Source organism: Seriola dumerili, unplaced genomic scaffold (assembly GCF_002260705.1).
Source record: "Seriola dumerili isolate Sdu_G_001 unplaced genomic scaffold, Sdu_1.0 BDQW01000092.1, whole genome shotgun sequence".
NCBI classification, from domain to species: Eukaryota; Metazoa; Chordata; class Actinopteri; order Carangiformes; family Carangidae; genus Seriola; species Seriola dumerili.
This window is the reverse complement of record NW_019174347.1, coordinates 359,958-382,482: the sequence shown is the minus strand read 5'-3', so window position 1 is coordinate 382,482 and position 22,525 is coordinate 359,958. Positions and strand designations below refer to the sequence as shown.

The 22,525-nt window shown below is 40.0% G+C and overlaps 1 protein-coding gene across 2 annotated transcripts in view; it reads left to right on the top strand.

The window, feature by feature from the left end:
• The window catches only part of dgkb (diacylglycerol kinase beta), a 64,214-nt gene that overhangs the window by 8,637 nt on the left and 33,052 nt on the right, over window positions 1-22,525 (top strand). For both annotated transcript variants that reach the window (XM_022746155.1, XM_022746154.1), the window contains 14 exons: window positions 46-199; window positions 4,719-4,856; window positions 8,741-8,790; window positions 9,956-10,030; window positions 10,593-10,712; window positions 12,237-12,354; window positions 12,879-12,967; window positions 13,332-13,448; window positions 13,733-13,831; window positions 14,464-14,565; window positions 17,305-17,378; window positions 18,033-18,107; window positions 21,268-21,353; window positions 21,994-22,083. In XM_022746155.1, coding sequence (XP_022601876.1) covers window positions 46-199; window positions 4,719-4,856; window positions 8,741-8,790; window positions 9,956-10,030; window positions 10,593-10,712; window positions 12,237-12,354; window positions 12,879-12,967; window positions 13,332-13,448; window positions 13,733-13,831; window positions 14,464-14,565; window positions 17,305-17,378; window positions 18,033-18,107; window positions 21,268-21,353; window positions 21,994-22,083 — 1,387 coding nt within the window. The remainder of the gene's footprint in view (window positions 1-45; window positions 200-4,718; window positions 4,857-8,740; window positions 8,791-9,955; window positions 10,031-10,592; window positions 10,713-12,236; window positions 12,355-12,878; window positions 12,968-13,331; window positions 13,449-13,732; window positions 13,832-14,463; window positions 14,566-17,304; window positions 17,379-18,032; window positions 18,108-21,267; window positions 21,354-21,993; window positions 22,084-22,525) is intronic.

The window sequence follows — 22,525 nt, the reverse complement described above, 5'->3', positions numbered from 1 at the left end:
CTGTGTTGTTGTCTTTATTTATTTTTTTATTTTTATTTTTTTTAGGAGATTGACTTTGAGGGCTTTAAGGTCTTCATGCAGACGTTCCTGGAGAGCGAACTCCCTGAAGAGTTCTGCCAACACCTCTTCATGTCGTTTAGCAACAAGGGGCCCAAACCCAGTCCCTCATGCTCTGACAAACCCAAAGTCTCTGGTAAGTGTCGAAATGAAATCTTTACCCCAACAAACTCTCACCTTATAAGCACAGCATTGTGTTGGTGTTTTGTTTTTTACTGGCATATGTGCATGAAACCATGGAGTGCAGCCACTTTGCCGCTTTTTCTCTGCCCTCAGAGCATTTCTTCACTGACGCGTTGTCGTCGATTTTTTTAAGATGAGCCACTTTACTCTGCAGTTTCCAGAAGCATTTATAGCTCCACTTTATCGCTGTGTAAAAACAGCATCATCTCTCTGATTTGCGCCATCAAAAAATCTAATGGATTTCCTGCCAAGTGTAGCCCAGTGGAACACAACGTAAATTGTAGTGTAGAAGCTGCCAAACTGTCTTGGCAATAGTCTTGTTTGTTTATAGGATTTATACTAATATCTCATTATCATGTTGTAATGATTAACTGATATGGAAATGACACTAGTAACACGTCAGGACATTGTTGGTTCAATCAGGAATCCTGTGCACTGAAACTCAGCTTCTTTCCACCTCAATTAAAATAGTTAACCCACCTCTAGTCTAAAGTTTTGAACATTTAAGAGAAGCAAGGCCCCCTTCACTTAATCCAGTGTCAGTTTCTGATATAAATTCATACAATCAGTCTTCATATCACAAGTGTCCTGAACTGAATTACTGATTACTTCAAAAATAGGACACAAACAAGGCCTGAAAACAACATTATCATATCCCATAGCTACAGGGAAAAAAACTTCAAAAAGACACTAAAATACAGAAAATATCAACTCGGATATTGTAATGGCGCATGTGTACTGTATGTAATATCATCTAAGGAGCCGAGCTGAGACCCTCACTGACAGTTTATCAATAGCTCCAACATATTTTGCCATTACAAGAATCATGTGTAGTCTTTAACTGCTGCAGACTTAATGAGCAGCAGCTGAACATGTACTGGCGACTGTAAACAAGCTGTAGTTATGAATAGATGTTGATGCAGTGGTTGAAATAATGAAACAGCCTCTGAATTCTTGTTTTGCCTGCGTTTACCCGGCATCACTGCAGCAGAGGTTGTTCTGTCATTGAACAGCAGGATCAAAAGAGTGTATTATAAAATAAAACAATGTTCCCCGGTCGCTGGTGGCATTCAGTGGCTGGAAATGGGAAAACAATCCTATTGGCGATTGAGCGGTACGAAAGCACATTTACAGTAGAACGTGACTGTAAGTTTGTAAACTCACCAGGGAAATGCTACACAGGCATGACTTCACACTTCAGCTGAAAAACTTTTGTCTTTACCTCTTCCTTAAAGCAGCACTGGATTACAAATAATCACAAAGTCAGTCAGTCAATTGATTAATCATGCTCTGAGTCAATTTTACTGTTAGAATAAAAACTGAATTTTGCAAACTCCACATCTGGACTGTCTCAACGCTTAAACCTGCTTGTTATCGTCTCTTTTTTGTATTTTGTTTTGGTGATCAAATTTAATGGAAGAAATTTGCATATTATTATGAAGATTAAAGTAATAGTTTGTATTATTTGAGATGGGGTTGTCAGGTACGTATCCGTAGCCATTCTATCTACCTGCAGTAGATTTAGATCAGAGTGCTCCCAGTTTAGAGAAGCAGCCAGGAGCACTGGCAGAGAAGCTGAGTGATGTACTAGTGTGGGTGAGGACAGCAAAAAAAACAAACATCTTTTAGCCACTTAAAAACATATCCACAGAAAAAAAGCTAATACCAGTGTCAGTGTACGCTTTATTTTGAATATTTTCACCGCTTCATCTTGCTGTCAAACAGCCCTATCTAAATATAGATAAGTATCTCACACAACCCCAGGTCGAATAACCCGAACCACCGCTGTAAGTGACCCAGTTATTCTGTATATTCAGTGTAAGTTTAAACTATTTCATGTCGGGCTAAAATCTAGTAAATAAAAACATGGGTAAACTGTAAGTACATCACCTTACTTGATCTTTCTTTTTGCTAGCAGTTTCACTTGTCTTCTTTCAATATTTAATGCACATTGTTTTTGTTTACCTCAGAGGGTAAAGTATGTGCAGCCTACAGTCTGTGAGTTTGTTGATTGGCCCTCATTGATCCAGCGCTGTTGACTATAAGCCCTCTCACCACACTCATGGTGTATGTAAGTGCAGATAAGGGAGCTAACGAGTCCTGTCTGCCATTAACTGCTGCTGTCTGCAAACAGGAGCATGTATTCTCATATTATTAAAGGGTTAGTTTTCCCATGCAAGTACTTTTTGAAGCAAACAGCATAATTACTTATTTGATGTAGAGTTTATGGCTCATGCAGCTGGATGTATACACTGACTTTACGAATTAATAGCTCTTTGGTGAGAGGACTGAAGACGAATAATAGCAGATTCATTAATGTGCCTTCAGTATCTGGTCTAAGGCAGGGTTTTCATAAGCGTGCTGGCTTGTGCAATCTAACCACTCTGTTTCTGAAATAGTTCTAATCCATATCATTACCATAGATGTTAGGCCAATCTAGATCAGCCATCCATCCATCCATGCACTTTCCACTGCTTATACAACTCTAAATTACATCCTATCCATGTCCTCCAGCTCTTAAGGGATCTCGAGGTGTGTCTTGGCCAGGTTGCGTATATATATAATCCTTCCAGCGCTCTGGGTCTGCCAAGGTTCTCCTCCCACTCGGATATGCTCGGTATATCTCCACAGGGAAACTTTCAAGAGGTATCCGAGTCAGACGCCTGAGCCACTTCAACTGGCTTCTATCAAAGCGAAGGAGTGGTTCTCCGAGCTCCTTCTGGAAGCCTGAACTCTCTAAAACCTATCGCCATGGGTCGTCTCAGCCACCCTGTGAGGGAAATTCATTTTGGCCGCCTGTATCTGTAATTTCATTTGGTCATTACCTAAAGCTCATGACCATATGTGAAAGAAACTAGACTGACTCATAAATGGAGAGTTGTGGCTTCAGTCTCAGCTCCATCCTCTCCAGGACAGTCCTGCACATAACTGCACCGTGTCATCAGTAAACTTGATCTTTACCTGACTTTATAGAGGCAATGTTAAATTTATGTGACAGACTTTTTCAGACAAGCATAACATGCGCTTCCTGTCTGTTACAAATTTGAGAATCAAAGTAACATTGAAGATCAATCAAAAAATAACTTAAATGAGGGACTTGATTTAAGAAATTTCACCTTCTCAATATGAAATTTCCCTGGTAAAGTCAGGAGGTTAACAATATTGCAAAATTGTTATCCTGACATTCAAAATAAGTAAAAATACTTTTCTCTTCATGTTAATCGTGTATTGCCTTGTTAACTTTCAAAGATTTTCTTTTTTTATTTATTTATGTATTTGTTTTTTTGTTATTATTATTTTTCTTCTTTTTGTAGAATTTTTTTTTATTTATTTAAGGACTGATATGTCTGATTCCTAGTAGCTCCAGTGTTGTCATGAGCGTGATTTACGAGTCTGAAAAAAACAAGCATTTATGATACTTATGAATTAACATTAAAACAGCATAAACTTTCCCGGCTAGCTGCTAGANGATTTATTTAAGGACTGATATGTCTGATTCCTAGTAGCTCGAGTGTTGTCATGAGCTGATACTTATGAATCAACATTAAAACAGCATAAACTTTCCCGGCTAGCTGCTAGATATGTTTTATTTAATATTTAATGTAGGCTAACGTTTAAGCAACTAACAGCTACTCTATCTGTTGGTGTAGCTCTGTAAGAACCCGGATGGAGCACGGTGTATAACGAAGAACGCTTCTCTCATTAACGGTCGCCATCTTTGGCTACCAACGGAAGGGGAGGGAGTTAGTAAGTAAGTACGTATTTTCAAGCTAGTAAAGAAGGCGACTGAAGAAGAAGAATCAGGACACGTTGTCGGCGATGATAGCGGCCTAATTTTCATGTTGCATGACACAGGGTCACGTACAGGAAAGTATCATGTTAATTTGGAAGTCAAGTGTCAAAGCAGCCGGTAGGTGCGCGATAATCGCGGTCACCTGTCGCAATCAGTCATTTCCGGTGAGTGCACGTCCGCAGTGTTTGAATTACTAACTGGTTGAAATTCAGTCACTAACGCCTGAAGTAACATATATTAAGTGTCTTATAAATTTGAAAACACAATATTACAAGTAGCAGTTGCCAGTGAAAACCTTATATGTAGGCAAAAGACTTGATTTGACTTGACTACTAATGAACAGTCATGTACAGTGTATTGGCTGATTGTATCAGCCAACCAGAGAGACTGTTAATGAATCGTCTATTGCTCTTTACCCTTCACTATTAAACCTGAGATAAGGTTGAAACATTCTAGTATTGATGTTTAATCCACTTAACATCACTTGAAGAATACAGCCCTTCCCCCAAGCCAAAGCAAAGCCTTTGATCAGGCTAAAACTGGACAATCTGTCGGTTGAACTGGTCACCAACCAGCATTGATCAGTTCGACTGCATGACTAATGTCAGGCATCCTATCCCAGCAGGTTATTGGGCTAACGTCAGATGCATTGTGGAGGATGTTTTGACCTTTCGTCTCTGTCCAGGGTTGAAGCTGATCAAAGGCAGCTCGACCCCTCTGAAGACGCCCACGCTGCCAAGGCCTCTGGACTCGGTGCAGCTTAAGGACATCGTGTGTTACCTGTCGTTGCTGGAGGGCGGGCGTCCTGAGGACAAGCTCGAGTGTGAGTGTCATCCCTGTGTCACATAACTGTTTGGTTCTTGTAATATTATGCAGCAAGCATCAGAGGTACAGTAATGTGCAGACAGTGAGTGAAGTTCTGTTGCTGGATAGATACACGAGCTGCTGAGCTACAAGGAGCTGAAGTAATGTCACAGGTTAAGTCAAACCTCAGTGGGTGGAAGTGGTCGGGTCAAAGTGAAGCCCAGTGAAAAAGACAAAGGGTAGAAGAGGACAAAGCTAAAATCATGATTTCTTGCCCTGCTGCATTGTGGGAAAATGCAACATCAAGCCACACTAAGTAGCACATTTAAAAAAGGCACATAAAACAGGCGAATAGAAACCATCACTTACTGTAGAACACTATCATAACTTTGCTTGTGCCCTGTTTTACATTTTAATAGCAAATCAGAAACATGTATTTCCATTGGCCATAACATGCAGCATCTGTTGTAGCTCACAAAATGTAGCTTTATCTGCTGTACGGTACTGTATGTTGCTAATGCTGTGAATGCATGTTGTGGCGGTAAAGAACATTATATGATCTGACTGCTGAATATTCACTAAGACCACCTCATGTTACACTTCTAATTCAATTTTATAGCTCCCCTACTTGTTGCTAAAGCCTTTGAATCTTTAGCCGTGGGTACAAATGAATGAAACAGCCTGTGCGAAAAAAAGCACAAAGTATTTTTCCAGGTGCTGAGTCCAAAAAAACTGTGCCTGTGAATTACATCTCCCCAAGACTCACAACACTGTAAAATGCTCCTGTCAAAATTTCCTCTTTGTCACATGAAGTAAAGTTTGGAGCCCAACATTGGCTCCAGAGAAATGAAAGCTCAGAAATGCATGAAAAGTCAATTAATCTTATTAATTTATTGTCTCTGTTGACCTTAGTTCTCCATTTGAGATTGCACTCAGAAGAATTGTGTGCTTATGAGATTTAACTCAACCAGGGAGATTGTTTCTGTGTCCATTTTCTCATAAATGCTTATTGAAACAAAATCCTCTTAACATGACATGATGACATTAACTTAAATGAGCACAGAACCAACACAGACACATATTTGGTTTATTATGTCACGCACCAGATGTTATAGAACATAGGAGTCTTCTGTGTTGATTTAAACGGTCTTGTTAACATTTATTTGCCATCCAGATATTTCCCTGGTATCTGAATCTTTCTGTCTCTTTTCTTTCTTTCTTTATTGGAGTGAGTCAGGGGTTTTTTCTCTGGTGCATTTGGTGATTAACCATCACTTTCAGTCAAAATGTCTTTCTTGTTGTGTTGCTCTTTCCCTCTGGTGAAAATAATAATTAAAATAAGCTCTTTCAGCCTTTACAACTAAAGTTATTATCCTTTATGTGTTCTCTGTCTGGAGCAGATACTCTTAATTTACTAACAAATGAAATTCACTTTATTTAACTGTTTTTACTCTGTTTCTTCCTCGTCCTATTTCATTAGAAATTATCTTTGCAAGTATCATACATTTTCTGCAATGGGATGTTTGATGCCTCGTGTTTGCAGTTTACTGACACATCTTCCCACATCTCTTAATTGCATTTATCACATCATTTATTCACAAGGTTACGCTGCTTAATTGGTCATCAGAGTTTTTTTTTTTTTTATGTGTTGATGTAATTCTCATCCAGCTGCTGAATTATTGAGTAGAGTTGCACTCATTAACTGCAGAGTTGACTAAATAATTCAGCTGATGGTGTGTGTGTGTGTGTGTGTGTGTGTGTGTGTGTGTGTGTGTGTGTGTGTGTGTGTGTGTGTGTGAGTGTGTGAGTGTGTGAGTGTGTGAGTGTGAACACACCATGGATTTAACTATGGATGGTGTCTTCCTGAACACACTCTCTCCCTGCATCCCTGTCTCTCTCCTCCTCTGTGGTCCACCCTGATGTTGTTTCTGTAGTGGATGGCTCCATCTGCTGGTTGGTTTTGAAAAAGATTTCACTGCAGCTTGCTTGAATTGTTTGTCAGAGTTTGGAACAAGCAAGTTCTGACAGCCGTATGCACTGAAAAGAAAACACGTCTCAACAAGTTACGTAGTTCCAGATTCATCCAACAACAGGTCTTTATCTTAAAAAGAGAAATCAGCTGACAATGGGGCGAAACACTGAAATACTCAGGTAATTTCTTGAAATGAGATTCTTAAAACACCACAAAACACAATAAGGCAGCATCAAGCCTCAGATTCAAGTTAATTCTTCAAATATAATGTTTTGTATTATAATTAAGAATCTTTCCTATTGGAAGATTAAAAACCAAATAACATCTTCACTAAAAGCAACCTCATTAAAAATGAGCTTTAGCACATTTGGGGAATATGTCAGTGTTAAACAGTCATCATTAATGTTTCAGCAACTCTGGCTTGTCAGCTATAGAAATACGTGTTACTATAATGAAAAAGGCTTACAAACGTTTGTGAAACACTTTTATAAATTAAAGGATTTGAGATTGAGGTAGAACAAAAAGATAGAGTCCTTAAAAATCAGCAATTAAGTTATAGGTATAAAGAAATTGGGGGAAAAAAAGTCTAAGAAACTGATGAGAATATAAAGAAAATGCACAAAGACAGCTGGTAACAGCTAAAACAGAATAAGCAAATATATAGTGTGAGACACAGTCAAAACCAGTCAGGCAAATCTATTTTCATATTGTGGTGTTGATATTTAATTATCAAGTGATTAAATGCTAAGTTTTACTTGTGCACACATTTTGCTTTGCTGCTTGTTTACAGCTTTATTTAACTCCAAAAGTCTAAAACCAGACTATTAATATTTCTGGACGAAAAATCTTCACACTTTTGTAAAAATATGTTGATACATTTATTGAATTATTTCTTTTTATAAATACTTTACACTGTACTCCCTTAATAATAATGTGTATGAGCATTTGACTAAATAAAATGTGAACCCTGTTTGTTCTGAGCTTTCATTGCAGTAAATAAAATCCACATTTAAAATTGATTTACACAAACTCATCAGTAAACATCTGATGCCTGGAACTACTTTCAGACTTTGGCTTATTTAAATTCAGTTCAATTCAGTACAACTTCATTTGTCCCTTCAGGGTCCGTTGTATGTCTTGTATCTACGTTCAAAACGCAGAGATTTAAAGAGCTTTAGAGTTTCACAGAGACTTGGCTGTTCACTCATTTGTCCTGCAGACAGAGGTTAACAACAGCTCTCATCATCTTTTACACTTTATTGCCTCTTTGGTGCCTGTTTTGGGTGACCGCAATCACCTTCTTGTAACACCATCAACCTCCATCCAACGCCAGACGCCAGCATCCCTTCCCCCTCCCTTCGCCTCAAAAGGTCACAGTCTCTCAGGAAACTGGCAATTAGCTCCTCGTTAGTGGCCTGACGAACCGCCATCTGACGTCAACTCCTTATGATGTCAGCAGCCACCCTCTGCTGCACCTCGACCACGCTCTCATGGAGGCCCGGGGTGGAGGTTGAGGGTGGGGGGTGGGGCGCTGGTGGGTTAGAGCACTTCTAAGTATAGCCGTCAGTATGGAAATGATCTGCAGCCAGGTCATGTTGCTGCTGTTGTCACGACTCTGTTACGTTCAGACTCGGGGAGGGTGTTTTACGTATCGCTGTGACGTTGGAACAGCTCCCACAACGCGGCTGCCATTGGCTGTTCCCTGTTTCCATGGTGACACTTTTGAGTGCTAATTAGAGTACGCTTAAAGTTGCAGCATTCAGATGAGCACAACTACTGGGATACAGGTTTTGCTTTGTGTTTGCATGCAGTGAAGTAGAGGGCGACATTCACACACACACACAAAAAAAATGTCCAAACGCTCAGAGGTCGAGGCGAGAGAGTGCAGGGTGTTCATGTTGTAGCCTGACGCCGTGTTTTTGTCTCCACAGTTATGTTTCGTCTCTATGACACAGATGGAAATGGGTCTTTGGACAGCTCGGTAAATATTTCTCCTCAACAATTAACAATTATTTTCATTATCAATTCATCTTCCTGTTAATCAGTGAATCGTTTGGATTTTAAAAAATGTCAAGAAAAATGTCTGTCACATTTTCAAAAAGCCGAGCTAACACCCCCAAAGTTTATTATAGGACAACGAGAAGCCTACTTGTGCACTTTTTAAAGCTTTTGTTTAAAAGAACGATTAAACGAATCAATCAATGAATTGACTAATCAACTAGTCGTTTCAGCTCTGGGTGTTTGTGCACTTGTGTTAAGCACGTTGTAGTTGTTTGATGTTGATGATATGAAACTGGTTTGATTACTTTATTACAGATCAGAGATAAATATTAACTATTTACTACATTTATTTCACAGCTATTGTTACTAGTTTCTGGTAAAACATAATGAATCCATAAAATATACATTGTTATAGATTAAACAGAAAGAAAGAAAGAAAGAAAGAAAGAAAGAAAGAAAGTTAGCAAACCAGGAAGAGGAAGAAGGTGGGGATGGGTGTATTTATGAATGAAAGAGCACCAGTGTTTATGTGTGTATGTATAGAAATTGCGTAGGAGGGAGTTGGTTGTTGGAATGAAAGGGTTAGGAGGCAGAGGACAGGGGTGGGGTGGGGTGGGGTGGGAGGAGGGGGTTTTGTAATGTATCCAATTGTTAGTCATCTTCCAGCCACTATTGGCTGTGAGAGGCAGCGAGCTCACAAAACAGCAGAGAGATTATGTGTGTGACCCAAATTGTTCCAGGTTTTAGAGTAAATACAAGATATTTAGTCATTTTCTAAAAGTGTGAACTCTTGATCTACACTCATACGCTCTTACTGATACTCAGCATAAAACCCAAAGTGCATGATAGTGATTCAGTCTGCCACTAGATAATAATGTCACCCCCCCTCCCTCTCTGCCCCCCCAAAAAGCAACCATTGTAATTAAACCATCAGCTTCGGAGCTCTTCCCACGCTGCTTTTGTTTTCCTCCGTGCAACTCTTCTGTGCAGAAGAATGACATTTCCCAACCTGCTATTACACGCTGTTAATCCGTCTATTCACGCCAAAGACAGTTAGTGACATCGACTTGTAAGGCTGCAATATACAGAAAGGTAAACACAGTATTTTTGTGCCTGTGTAATGACTGTCTGTGGTCTCACCGCAGGAGCTGGAGCACATTATCTCCCAGATGATGCATGTAGCCGAGTACCTGGAGTGGGACGTGACTGAGCTGAAACCAGTGAGAACCAGACATTTGATGAATTAACAAAAATCAGTAATATGAGTCTGAACCAGACACTTAATTTTTAACATGAAATGAGGATTTTTATTTTTAATTTGAATTTGAATTTAAAATTATCTTTCTGTTTTCTTTATTTTGTCACCACATGTATTCATTTATTTCCTTATTTGTTTTTTTTACCACATTGATACAGATAAAACATAATATTGTTTATTTATTTATTGCCCATTAGTATCTTTATTTTGTTTTATAACTATCTATTTTTAATTTTTCATTCTTGATCATTTATTTATACATTTATTGAATTACTTCCTTTGTCATATTTGGTCACCCAAGTTAATGAAACAATCAGAATTTCCTTAAAGTACGCAAAAAAAAAATGTAAATTTGAGCATCTACAATTCCTTGAAAATCTCCACTTGCTCCATCTGCAGATGAAGCTCATGTGATATGATCAAAAGCTCCAGAGCAGATACTGAATGGGCCTTGTGCTGAAATTGCTCACAGTTTTGCTCCTGCTCTTCTTCTTCACTCCTCTGACCATTGTGTTTGTTCGTAGATCCTCCAGGAAATGATGCAGGAGATCGACTACGATCACGATGGCACCGTGTCACTGGAGGAGTGGATCCAGGGCGGCATGACCACCATCCCACTGCTGGTGCTGCTGGGCCTGGAGACGGTGAGTCCACAGAGAGACCACTGACGGTCTGCTGGAGACGCTGCTCGCTTGCTAACACTATATAACACATATATAATCAACCAGGAAATCAGTGTGCACTCTCAGCTAGTGTTACTAGTTACATACAAATGTTAACATCAACTTCACATGGTCATCAGGTGTCAAGTATAGCCATTTAACAATACATGAATGAGAGTCCACAGCCATGAGCAAAATGCTATCATTAGCCAGGTAACAGGCTAACAGTGACAGTGCTAGCATGCTAATGTTTAGCAGCTATAATGTTTACCGTGTTCACCATCTTAGTTAGGTTTGTTATCATGCTAACATTTGCTAATAAACACTATTTGGTCATAAACCAAAAACCTGATGATGATGCTCAAAAGTCAGATGATCACTTCAGTCGTTACAGTTCATCCTGAAGGGAACGTGTGGGTCAAAGTTTATTGCAATCCAATCTAACAGTTAATAGACTTTTCCCTTAAAAACATAATCGTGCACCCCTGGTGATGCTAGTGATGCTCAGGGGAACCATGGGTATCTGACAGTCAGTAGATAGGGAGATATTTCAGTGTGGACAGACCAACATTGTCACGCCGAGAGCTTCAAGCGTGGCTGAAAAAAAGTCTTCAAAGTCTTGAGTATCTTCATGGATTCTCACTAAATACTGCTACATAATTGAATCAACAGCTTCCGAGTAAGAATGTGTTAGACTGCAGTGTGGTGTTGATGACAAGGACACTCGCTCAACCTGATATGTTTGATTTTTCTTGTAAATGATATTGTAACTGATATTTTTAGACGAGTGGTTCTGCTCTGTTTTTAGTCCAACAGCCAAAGAAATGTAGATATTCTCTGGCATCCTGCAAGATGATGACCTTGATCACTCTAAGGTCACAGGTGTACGTCTGTTCCCTAATCCATACTTTACTGTAAAGTATTGTATAAACTAAATTATGAAAATTTGAAATGTGAATCTGAAAAGAGCCATTTTGTTTTCCCTTCTACGCCACACTACTGTACTAGATAACCTGGAAAAGACTACAGGCAGTGGATGTACACTATTCGACAAACATTATCATTATTTTTACAATTCATGAAAATGATCTCACAAGATCTTACACATTCCTCAGTGGTTCTCCTGTGAACATGTGAATCCCTGCAGCTCTGCCTGCAGTTCATTATTTTTCCACTAGATGGAAGCATGTGACCAACTTCAACAGAAATCTCTACCACGTCATTTTTTATGAATGAACATTACTGCAAAGGGAAGACGGACAGGCCTCTCCGGTGTCTTTACTGCATGTGGACCAACAGCCTGGAATTAAAATACAAAGAAAAATAAAAATGTTTATTAAAAAAAAGAAAAAATTAATCTTGAGACAACCAACAAGGTAAATGACAAATCAATCAGGTGATTAGCTTATGATTCTCCCACCAGAATATAAAAAGATGTAACCAGTCAATCAGTTAATAAGTATTGATTCAATCAGTTATTCACCTGATCTGTTTCTCTCTTTGCAGAATGTAAAAGACGACGGGCAACATGTGTGGAGGCTGAAACACTTCAACAAGCCAGCTTACTGTAACCTGTGTCTCAACATGCTAATTGGACTGGGGAAGCAGGGACTCTGCTGCTCGTGTGAGTAATTCACTCCGGTATCAAGGGTTCGACAGATACATTGATTAGTGCAGACAGATACAATAATACAGTACAACATACTGGGGCAGTGTTGTCTGTTCATGTGTCGCAGTGCAGATATGACGGATGTGACTATGTGATCAAATTCATATAAAAACATCGGAGTCTCAATAAATGTGTAATTAGCCAGATGTGAATGGAATCACCACTCCACAATAGACACTCAATGAAAGCATTTGTTTTGCTTTTTTATACTGAAAGTATAAACACTTCTCTTGTTTCAGCCCCAATTACCACTTTCCTTTTATCCCATAGAGGACCCACCTCTACACCTTACACACAGAAGCAGCTTTTCACAAAAATATTGGCAACAAACGCCTTCAGTACAACTTTCACAAGCACATTACGCAAACCCTTGTGTTTGTCACTTCTAACTGTATGAAAAGTCTTTTTTTTTTCTTTTTCTTTCCTCCGTGTTCCCTTTTAAAATGCAATTTTTTTTTCTTCTCTCTTTCCTTTGCCAGTCTGCAAGTACACAGTCCACGAGCGCTGCGTGGCTCGCGCTCCGCTGTCTTGCATCAAAACCTATGTCAAGTCCAAGAAAAACACAGAGGTGCGTCCAATTGAAGTGTTTACCAGTCGGCACGCTTGGATCAGCGATGCTCCATGGAGCTTAGGATGAGGGCTTCTCTTCCTCTAATGGAATTAAAACAACTCAATCTGCTCCTAAGCATTGCTAATTACCAGGATAAGCCTGGTTTAAAGACACAGATACCAGCAGCGTCATTTGTTTGGCCTCTTTCTTTCTTCCTCTCTCCTTCGTTTTGTGTTTCTTTCTTGCTTTTTTTCTCTCCCTCTTGCTTTCTTCTTTAATTGTTGTGTCACTTGTGCCTTTGTATGTATCTTGTTTTTCTGCACTGTGTTTCTTTTCTCACTTCTCTCCCCCCCCTGTATGCTGTCTCTGCCTCTCTCCACAGGTAATGCATCATTTCTGGGTAGAAGGCAACTGCCCCACCAAGTGTGACAAGTGTCACAAAACCATTAAGTGTTACCAGGGCCTGACTGGGCTCCACTGTGTGTGGTGTCAAATCACGGTAAGCCGCCACCCGAGGAGAGGCAGCCACCTCCTCATTATATTCCCACTGCTTCTTCTTGTTTAGGGTTTCGTTTTTGCACCTTTGATACCTCACAAGTCATCCCACCAATTTACACCCAGGAAACACTTGTTTGTGGTTGCAAGTTAATAGAAAATAAAACAAAGGCAGTGGCACATGTAATGCAAATAAATCCTGAGCATATACCTGAAAATGTAGACTTAAACATGTACTGTTATTGATGCAAGTTTGTGGCTGTTGATAACGGCTGCCACCTCCTCCAGCTCCATAACAAGTGTGCCTCCCATGTGAAACCCGAGTGTGACTGCGGACCCCTGAAGGATCACATCCTGCCCCCCAACTCAATCTGCCCCATTGTTCTGGTAATCTTTTAAACTTCTGTGGTGAAAGTTGGTCAGACATGGACAAAAAGGATTTTTCGAAATACTAAGGTCATAAATCAAAGTCCAAACATCCCCCTGAGACACCAAGGAGAATATTTTTATCTTTTATTTTTTGGGCTATAGAGGTGCATTTGTATTTGTTTTGTACAAACTGATCAGTTCTTCAAAAGAAATTTCTCAGAAATAACTATCTGAGAACTTTCCCGGTAATTCGACCCCATCCAAAACAGGTAACTTTCTGGATTGATGAATTCTTGATTAACTACAGTCCCATAAAATAATGTATTTTCCAGCATGATGTCTGTGCTGGTTCAAAGATTTCCTCATGCTGCCAGGAATAAAATTCTGTTGGAGAGATACTAAATTGATTCAGTAGAAATACAGAGATCGCATCCTGGTTACAACAATAAATACAACACAAACAACAGAAAATATACTGGGAATTCATATTGTACCCAAATTAAGTAACAATGATAATCATAATAAAGAAGTACAGTGACTTGATTTCATAATGTGTCTCATAGCTCTGATAATATTGGAAATCACCTTTTTGGAATGAGACTTCATTTATGGATCTTCTAACAACATCACTGTTTGACCTTTGACCCCAGGAAAGGCAGTCGACACTGAGGAAGGACTCCCGGTCCAGCCAGTCGAGCCGAGGGAAGATGCAGAGAGCCAACTCAGTCACAGTGGACGGCCAAGGACTGCAGGTAAAATCAGTCTTTTCAACTTCAGGGGAAAAAAAAGTAGAATCACTGCTTTCATTTCTTATAGTGTAGATACTGTGTTTCTGTGCCGCAGTCTCATCTAACTGAACTTTATCTAAATCTTTTGTACTCGGTGATGATCTCAGTGATCATGAGGAAGAAAGAAAATGGCAGAACTAGCAAAACTGTGGATTTGAGAAAATGTTTTTCTAATTACAATCTTATTTTGATGTGAAATAATAATGTAGTTTCTCCAAAATAAATATATAACAGACATATTTCATCAGATTTTCATTAGACAGCATCTCTGTTCTTAATATGTTAATTTACTTTGTAAGCACAGGTTGTAAAATGAGTCACAACTTCAATGTGAAGCCAAATAAGTGGAACTTTCAAAAGTCAGTTACAAGGTGCTTCATAGATGTTCACAAAACACAGTAGTGTCCGAATGTGGAGAAATAAAACAACATGTAAAAAGAACAAAACTCAGCTGATCTGACACTGAAGAGTAAAAGCAGGATCTCCCTTCATCACAAACCTGGACTGAGTTCACACCTGAGAGGTGTTGGTGCGGGACAAAGGGTGTTTGGAAGAGTCTGAGCATGTAGGGATTTAAAAGTAATAAACCAGAATTTTATATTAAATTCTAAAACGAATAAAGATTAAATGTAGGATTCAGCCAGGAAAAGTGAAATCTAGTATTTGTCTGCACCAGTTGCAGATGAGCAGCCAGAACAGAATATCCAAGCATCAAACCTTTTACTCTGAATATCATGTTTAGAAATGAACCTCTGCAGTGGGTGTTGAGGTGCATGATGGGAGTCTGCAGGCCCTGCTGGTAATCAGTATCATACAGCAGAGCCCAGTCCGGCCTGATCCTCTCTAATATCTGTCAGCCAGCATGCTGGCGATGGAAACCTGCCGCCGTCTGTGGCGACTGCTCGTCTACGCGTGGCTGGGAGAGAAATATGATGAATCATATCCCAGGCACATCCATCTATGCCTCTTGCTGGCTAACCAGCGTAATAATCAAGATTATTATTTATAATTACAGGAAGTAATGGATCACTCTGGACTGGACAGGGAGCTCATTAATTCACCCTCGGCCTGCTGGGATAGCAGACAGGGGGAGTTAAGCGCTTCATCTGTGTCAGGGAGAGCACGGGGCGAGTTGTTGCAGACTAACTGCAGGAAGGGCAATTCAAACAGGGGGCCGCTGGATCAGAGCTTGTTTATGTGGCGCTTTGTGAGTTCGGCCCCCGGCGCTGCAGACTCGGTCTGTCCACAGTTTCACTGCCGCTCAGAGACACTGCAAAATCCTTTCTCACGTCACACGAGACAAACTGCCCTGCCAATTAGGAAAGAGATAAATAATGTTCAGGGCTAAATTATGAATCATGAGTTATCAGGTTGAGAGTATTGATTGGCTGAGAGATAGATCGGTTGTTTTACTGTACTGTATGTCCACGGCTGTCCAACGGCTTGCATATACCGTCCTTTCATTTGCCATCACATCTTCCACAAAAACCTAATATGGACTAAATTATGGATGAAAACTGGAGCAAAAGTGCAATGACTGATATTATTATTTAGTTAGTGTGATATCCTATAGCTTTCTTATTGTCAATAAAACCAAAACCCACAAAATCAACAATTAATTTAACCCACAAAATTTATCCTACAAAAGGAATATCTGTGTGTTAACCTGCAAATGAAAATAGTCCCCAACAAATGCACTATTTACTCCTATTTGAGTAACATTTACTATAAACTACAGTGTCCAGCTATTTAAAGATATTACTTAGCTTTAAAAAAAAAAAAAAAAATGAAACTATATATTTGTTACGTGTTTTTAAAGGTTTGTCTTTTGTAGGAATCAATAGGATTTGAGGTTGAGAACCACAGGGGAAAGTCAGAAGGGATCAAGAGATTAGTACGTTGTTGATTTTGGTCTGAGTAATGAAAAATAGCTCTGTCAAAAGTGACGTTTGATTATTCCTTCACATGGGTTCAAACCATTCGAATATATATTTTTGTGCATTGTGTCCATAAGAAAACAAGTCAATACAGTTAGAGACGCAAGTAGTTGTACAGACGCTCATTTGGGTACGTAAACTGTGGCTGTAATATCTCAGCGTTCCACAATTCTGCCGTCTACTGACCAAAATCCAGTGTTTCCAAACTTTTTGAGTTGGGTTGTGAACTCTCTGCCGTCTCATGGTTGTTTGTTGTTGAATTATTTGCACGTGTCAGCTGGACCTACATTTTATTTTCAACCGGTGAAAGTGACGTTGTGTGACTCGTGTCCATCACGCCGTGCATTCAGTGCAGCGGGCCAGTAGTGCTGCTTTTCTTTTCTTTTTTTTCCACGATCGGATGTTTGTTTATTTTCCAATTCACTTGTGTAATTGAATTTAGAATATTCGTTGACAACCTCAATGAAAACTTTATCTTTGTATCAGTTGGTAAAAAAAAAATCAGTAACGTGATGACTTAGAAATACATTCACAATCAGGTTTAATTTAACACAAGATTAAATTTGGGACTCAAAGGAACAGTGAGCACCCACACCTCACCATGGCCAGGTAACAGCTAAACTACAGTGTAAAGTGCACCAGATGACTGGCACTGCTTGTAAGTGCTGTACATACTGTCTGAGGGATATGGCTTGAAAGTGAATTCCTGTGAAGCATCCTGCAGTCTCCCAACACCGACGGTTTGTTTTGACATCTTCCCATTCAGATCACAACAATAGAGGGCACTCATCCTCTGCTAGTGTTTGTCAATCCGAAGAGCGGGGGGAAGCAGGGAGAGAGGTAAGCACACAATCTGTCTCAACATGCTACAAGAGGCCTCTGAAGCCCTGCTCCTCAGCCACAGAGGGAAGGCAGCAGCTTGGCCTCTGGCTGCCAAGTGCTTTAGGCTTACTTAGTCAAATAAAAACACAATAACATTTACCTAACGCGCCGGCCGCCTCCGCCGTCAGCTCATACACACACACACACACACACACACACCCCACCCCACTGCCCCCCCCTCCTCCCCTCCTCAGACACCCCCCCCCTTCACTGTCACGTCCCTGGCTGGTCCCCCTTCTTTAACCCAGGGCTAATTGGGTTATTACTGAAACATATTCATTCACTCCTTATTACGCCGGCCCTCATTTGTTTAAATTATGAGATCAAAATATGACTTCAGCCAGTTGATATAATGAAATTGAAATTAAAATGAATTAGTCTTTCTAATGGTTTCTCCTCAAGGGGACTTTGGGTATGTCCCACCCCGCTGCCCAGTCCACTGCATTGTCACGCTCTGATTGGACGCCGGTCGGCGTCTAGGGCAAAATGTGACAGTGAATCAACGTTCTGGAGCTTGATGTGTCACATCTGAGTCATATGTTTGTATTGTGAGTTTTTGTTTGTCATCTCGGTGTTTTCTGATGTGATCTCTTTGGCTCTTCACTCCTGAAGGATTTACAGAAAGTTCCAGTATCTTCTGAACCCGAGACAAGTGTACAACCTGGCCAAAAATGGACCCATGCCCGGGTATGTCTGTCACCTCTCTGACACGAGTATCTCACAGTCTCAAGTACGTCACAGACCTGGGCCTGTAGTTACCAAACTTCAGATTAAAAGCTGTTTGTCAAAGTTCTTGCAACATAAAAGTGTTCTTAAATTTAAAAGAGACAGTTATTTGAGAGTAGATCTTGGCTTTGGTTTTAATCGCTTTTCCATTTATCTGACAGTTTTCTTCCAGCAGCAGAATTTAGTTTCTATTTCAGACAATTTCCTTTTCAGCTGCTGCTTGAGATATTGAGGATTTCAAAATCAGAGTAGCATGTGTTTGCAGAACAACATATAAAAGTAAAACGTAAGGATTATTTTCAAAGAATAAACAAAATTGCAGATGTAGGGTAAAGTACTGTGTATGATGGACTACTCAAAGCATAAATGGGATTAATCATGTGATCACTGTGATGCTTTAAGTAGGAGTGAGTTATTTGATAAATGTCTCTTGTGACTGTTAAGAACATTTTTAAGTGTAATTCTTATGAGTTTGATAAATGTGGGTCCTGATGTGCGTTTTCTGCTTTTTTTTAAAATACTATAACAAATGTGATATATCAAATTATAAGCTGCTTAATGACAAATAACATGAAGAGAGCAGAACTGAAATAAATAGATGAGGCTTCTCAGTACAGCTCTCTACAGATGCATGTTTTGTCAATAGCAAAAATATATCTGATTTCATTTTCTATGACTTAAAAAATACCAAAGACAGTGAAGAAATTCACCTCAAAAACTTTATTTTTACAGTCTCAACGTTTCCTGGGTGTCAAGATGAGAAATCTTGTGGAAAAATAATATAAATGAATCATAAAATGATTAACATTTTGATGCAGAGTATGTTCCTGTTTGCATTTAAAATCCATTCTAGTCATCTTAAAAATTAAATGAGATTAATTGTTGTCAACATCAAGAAAGAGAGAAAGACAAAGGAAGACAAAGTCCCAACTCATTCTTTGGTTTGTGTTTACAAACATGCTGCTGTTTTCTGATGTTGCTCACATATAATAACCAGCATCACATGCAGGAGAGGCCTGTGGTATTAAAGCCTCCACTCAGTTCCCTCACACAGCACAGGCACAAATGAGGTGAGTTCACACATAACGAATCCTGGAGACGACGGTCTCATGCTGTAGCCTCCGATGAACAGCGGCTCCATATGCATAAGCCTGTATGTGAACGGAGAGCCGGCGACGCGGATGAGTGACGGACAGAGAGGGGTGAGACTCTTCGCCATAGCACATGTGATCGCGCATACAGACGAGCAGCTCACCGCGGGCTGTAGGTGCGGGCAGCGTCGGGTTTCCTATGGTTCACATCTGTGATTAAGAAAATGAATGGATCATTTACATGCATCAGGCTCCTTCACTTTGCTGTTTGCGTCCAGCAGCGCTTAAAAACACAGGAATGCCTCGCCGCCGTGCTGCCATGTTGTTTGGCTCTGATTAGATCTGAAAACAGAATCTTTGTGCCTTTATAAAAAATAAATACACAGCGGCACACGCAGGATACACAAAAGCCTCCACGAGGTTTGGACTGTCTGCGTGAGGAGCTGGTGCAGCCTTCATGTCACAGATTGTGCCAACGCAGCTCCAAGTTTTTGGAGGCTGACCTTGTGTCCACTGTTTTGTTCCTCCCTCTGTTGATGCCCCAGCGCCCCCCCACCGCCCCGTGCACGTGGCCTGCAGCATCACCTGCCTCCCCCTCCTGTCTGGAGCCGAACCCAGAGCTTCTCCTCAGAGCTGAGAACATTCCAGATGACCTCGCCCCGCCGTAACCTTGTTAATATTTTGTCAAGTGTACACACTGCAGCGCACATTAGCGAGGTGAACGGTCACCGTCGGACACTGCAGGCCGAGGCAGCCGCACGCACTGCTGTCAATTAGCTCCCCCCGCTAATGCAATTACGGCAAATTAAGTGTTTGTTTCTTGGTATTTAAATATCCCCAAAGTTGCCTTTCATGTTTGCGGCTGTCTGTTTTGCGTCTAATATGGTTTGTGGTCCCAGTTGGAGAGTAATTGAGCGAATCATTTACCCGCCATACGAGGCTCGGAGGCTGGCTCATTCAGTTAGGGCTTTGTTATTGTGAAGGAACGGAAGAAGTTGGACTGAACATTGCCTGTCATGATCCAATTAACCCTCCAACAGGCAGGCTAGCTCACTGAATGAATAATTGTCAATGCCACATGTGTTACTTTGTGGGATTAGAGGGAGTTCGCAGTGAAGCAGCGTGTTGTTTCAGCAGGCTCAAAAAATACGCTTGTTTATCTGGGCCTGTGAACACTTAACACCACTTCTCTTGTTGTCAAGAAAAAGCAGAGATGTTTTAATTTATCATCATTCACCTGAGCAAATGAAAAGAGAGAGTAAAACAAGCATAAAAACAGTGGAAGTGCTTCACAGTGATGCTAACGCAGAGCAGACTTTATAAAGTGACACTCCAACTTTTAATAACTGGATTTACAAGCTAATCCTAACTGAATAAAGATTAAAGAATTCATATTACTTCACAGAATTAGTGCTGATATGACTCTCATGTTCTGTGTGGGTTTTTTTGGGGGGGTTGTGGGTTGTATGTCCATTTCCTTGCAAACAAAAATAACACAAGCATGTGATGATGTAACGTATAAAATATGAAATATCTCCGTTTGGTGAAATAACACTTTATGGTCATTTCTGGGTCTTGTCGCTTTCGTTACTGGGTCTTAATCAGAACAGAAGGGGTCGGCTGTAGCTCAGGAAAAAGAAAAAACTGTACACTGTGGGATAAATTTTAACATTGCTATAGTCAATCAATCAATCAATCAATCAATCAATTAATCAGTAACTTTATTTGTCCCCACAGGGCACATACATACAACACCAAGGCCAAAAGATAAAAACAAGTTAATAGATACAATAAGTTAATAAACACAGAAACAGTGTGTTAGTAGATAATGAATTAAAACAACATCTACTTTTTACTCTTTTACCAAAGGAACCGAATCTGTCGATGTAAAGGGAGGGAACAATCTGACGGGACGGACTTTCTTAAGAGCTAAACAATAAAAGGTTCATCAGAGCAAAAATAATAAAGTAGATGATATGCATATACTCTGTGTGGCAGTAACGTAGAGAGGAGGACTGCGTCTGTTTCAGGTTGAACTTCTTCAGAGACGTCCCTGACTTCAGAGTGTTGGCCTGCGGCGGGGACGGCACCGTGGGCTGGATCCTGGACTTCATAGGTACAGAACACGTTGTACATTTCATGATATTTGGCCTTATTCCGAGCGGTTTTCAAGTCTTGTTTTTCAAGAACTACAAACTCCCAAACCTCCCAGGGCTGCTACAGTATATGTACTCATACTGTCTTCAGTACAACTTAAACACTTCATTTCCTTTTTTGGTAAAATTGCGTTTGTTTTTATTAGTTTTCAAAGGCAGCTGCACTATTGTCCAGTCTGAAATGGTAAAGCGTACTTTATGGTTTGTGTATAAACACTTTCATTACGTCCGAGCCTGCGTATTCAGGGGTGGTAAAATGGGATGATTACATGTGTTGGAAAACAACATATTAGTCATCATTTGAGGAAAAAAAAAAATCACCCGGCCTCCTCTATTTGGTCTTGAGGACGTGTTACTTCTTCGGGTTGTCAAAAATTGCCTCAATTTTTTATCAATCAAAACAAAGAGAGGTAATAACTGTCAGGCAAAATGTGTCTCTTGAAATAGACTGTACAACTGGACGCTCATATTGACTTGTAGTTTTACAAGTGGGGCTGCAAAATGGATTTGATGCTTTCTTTGCAAGTCTTTGCAGCTAGTTTGTTTCCTTGCTTTGGCCGTGTTTCACATCGTGTTGTGATATTTGTCCCGCTGCTCCAGATAAGGCCAACCTGGACAGGAACCCCCCCGTGTGTATACTTCCTCTTGGCACGGGCAACGATCTGGCAAGATGTCTGCGATGGGGAGGAGGTACTGACAGAAAATAGATCCATAACAGTGAAATACATGGCCTCAATTTACCTTATTACACTCAGAGTTATATATAGATATACAGATACTACACTATAAACTAGTGATAATATTATCTTAAAGGAATCTTTTAATTCCTTTATGATAATATTTGTTTTAAGGAACTTAGACAAAGCTCAGGAAGTAACTAAAATAAGGCTGCAAATAACAGTTATTTTTTAAGCTGGTGATATGATCTCTAGATCTATTGATGCATGTTTTGAAGTGAAAGGTGGCGTCTTGTTTTGTCCGAGGAGCAAAACCCAAATATACTCAGGTTTCAATGATGTAAAAGCAGCAAATCTTCACTTTGGAGAAACTGCAACCAGAGAATGGTTGAAGCTTTTTCTTAAAAAATTGCCCATTATGAGAATAGTTGCTAATTAATTTTCTGCCAATGGAC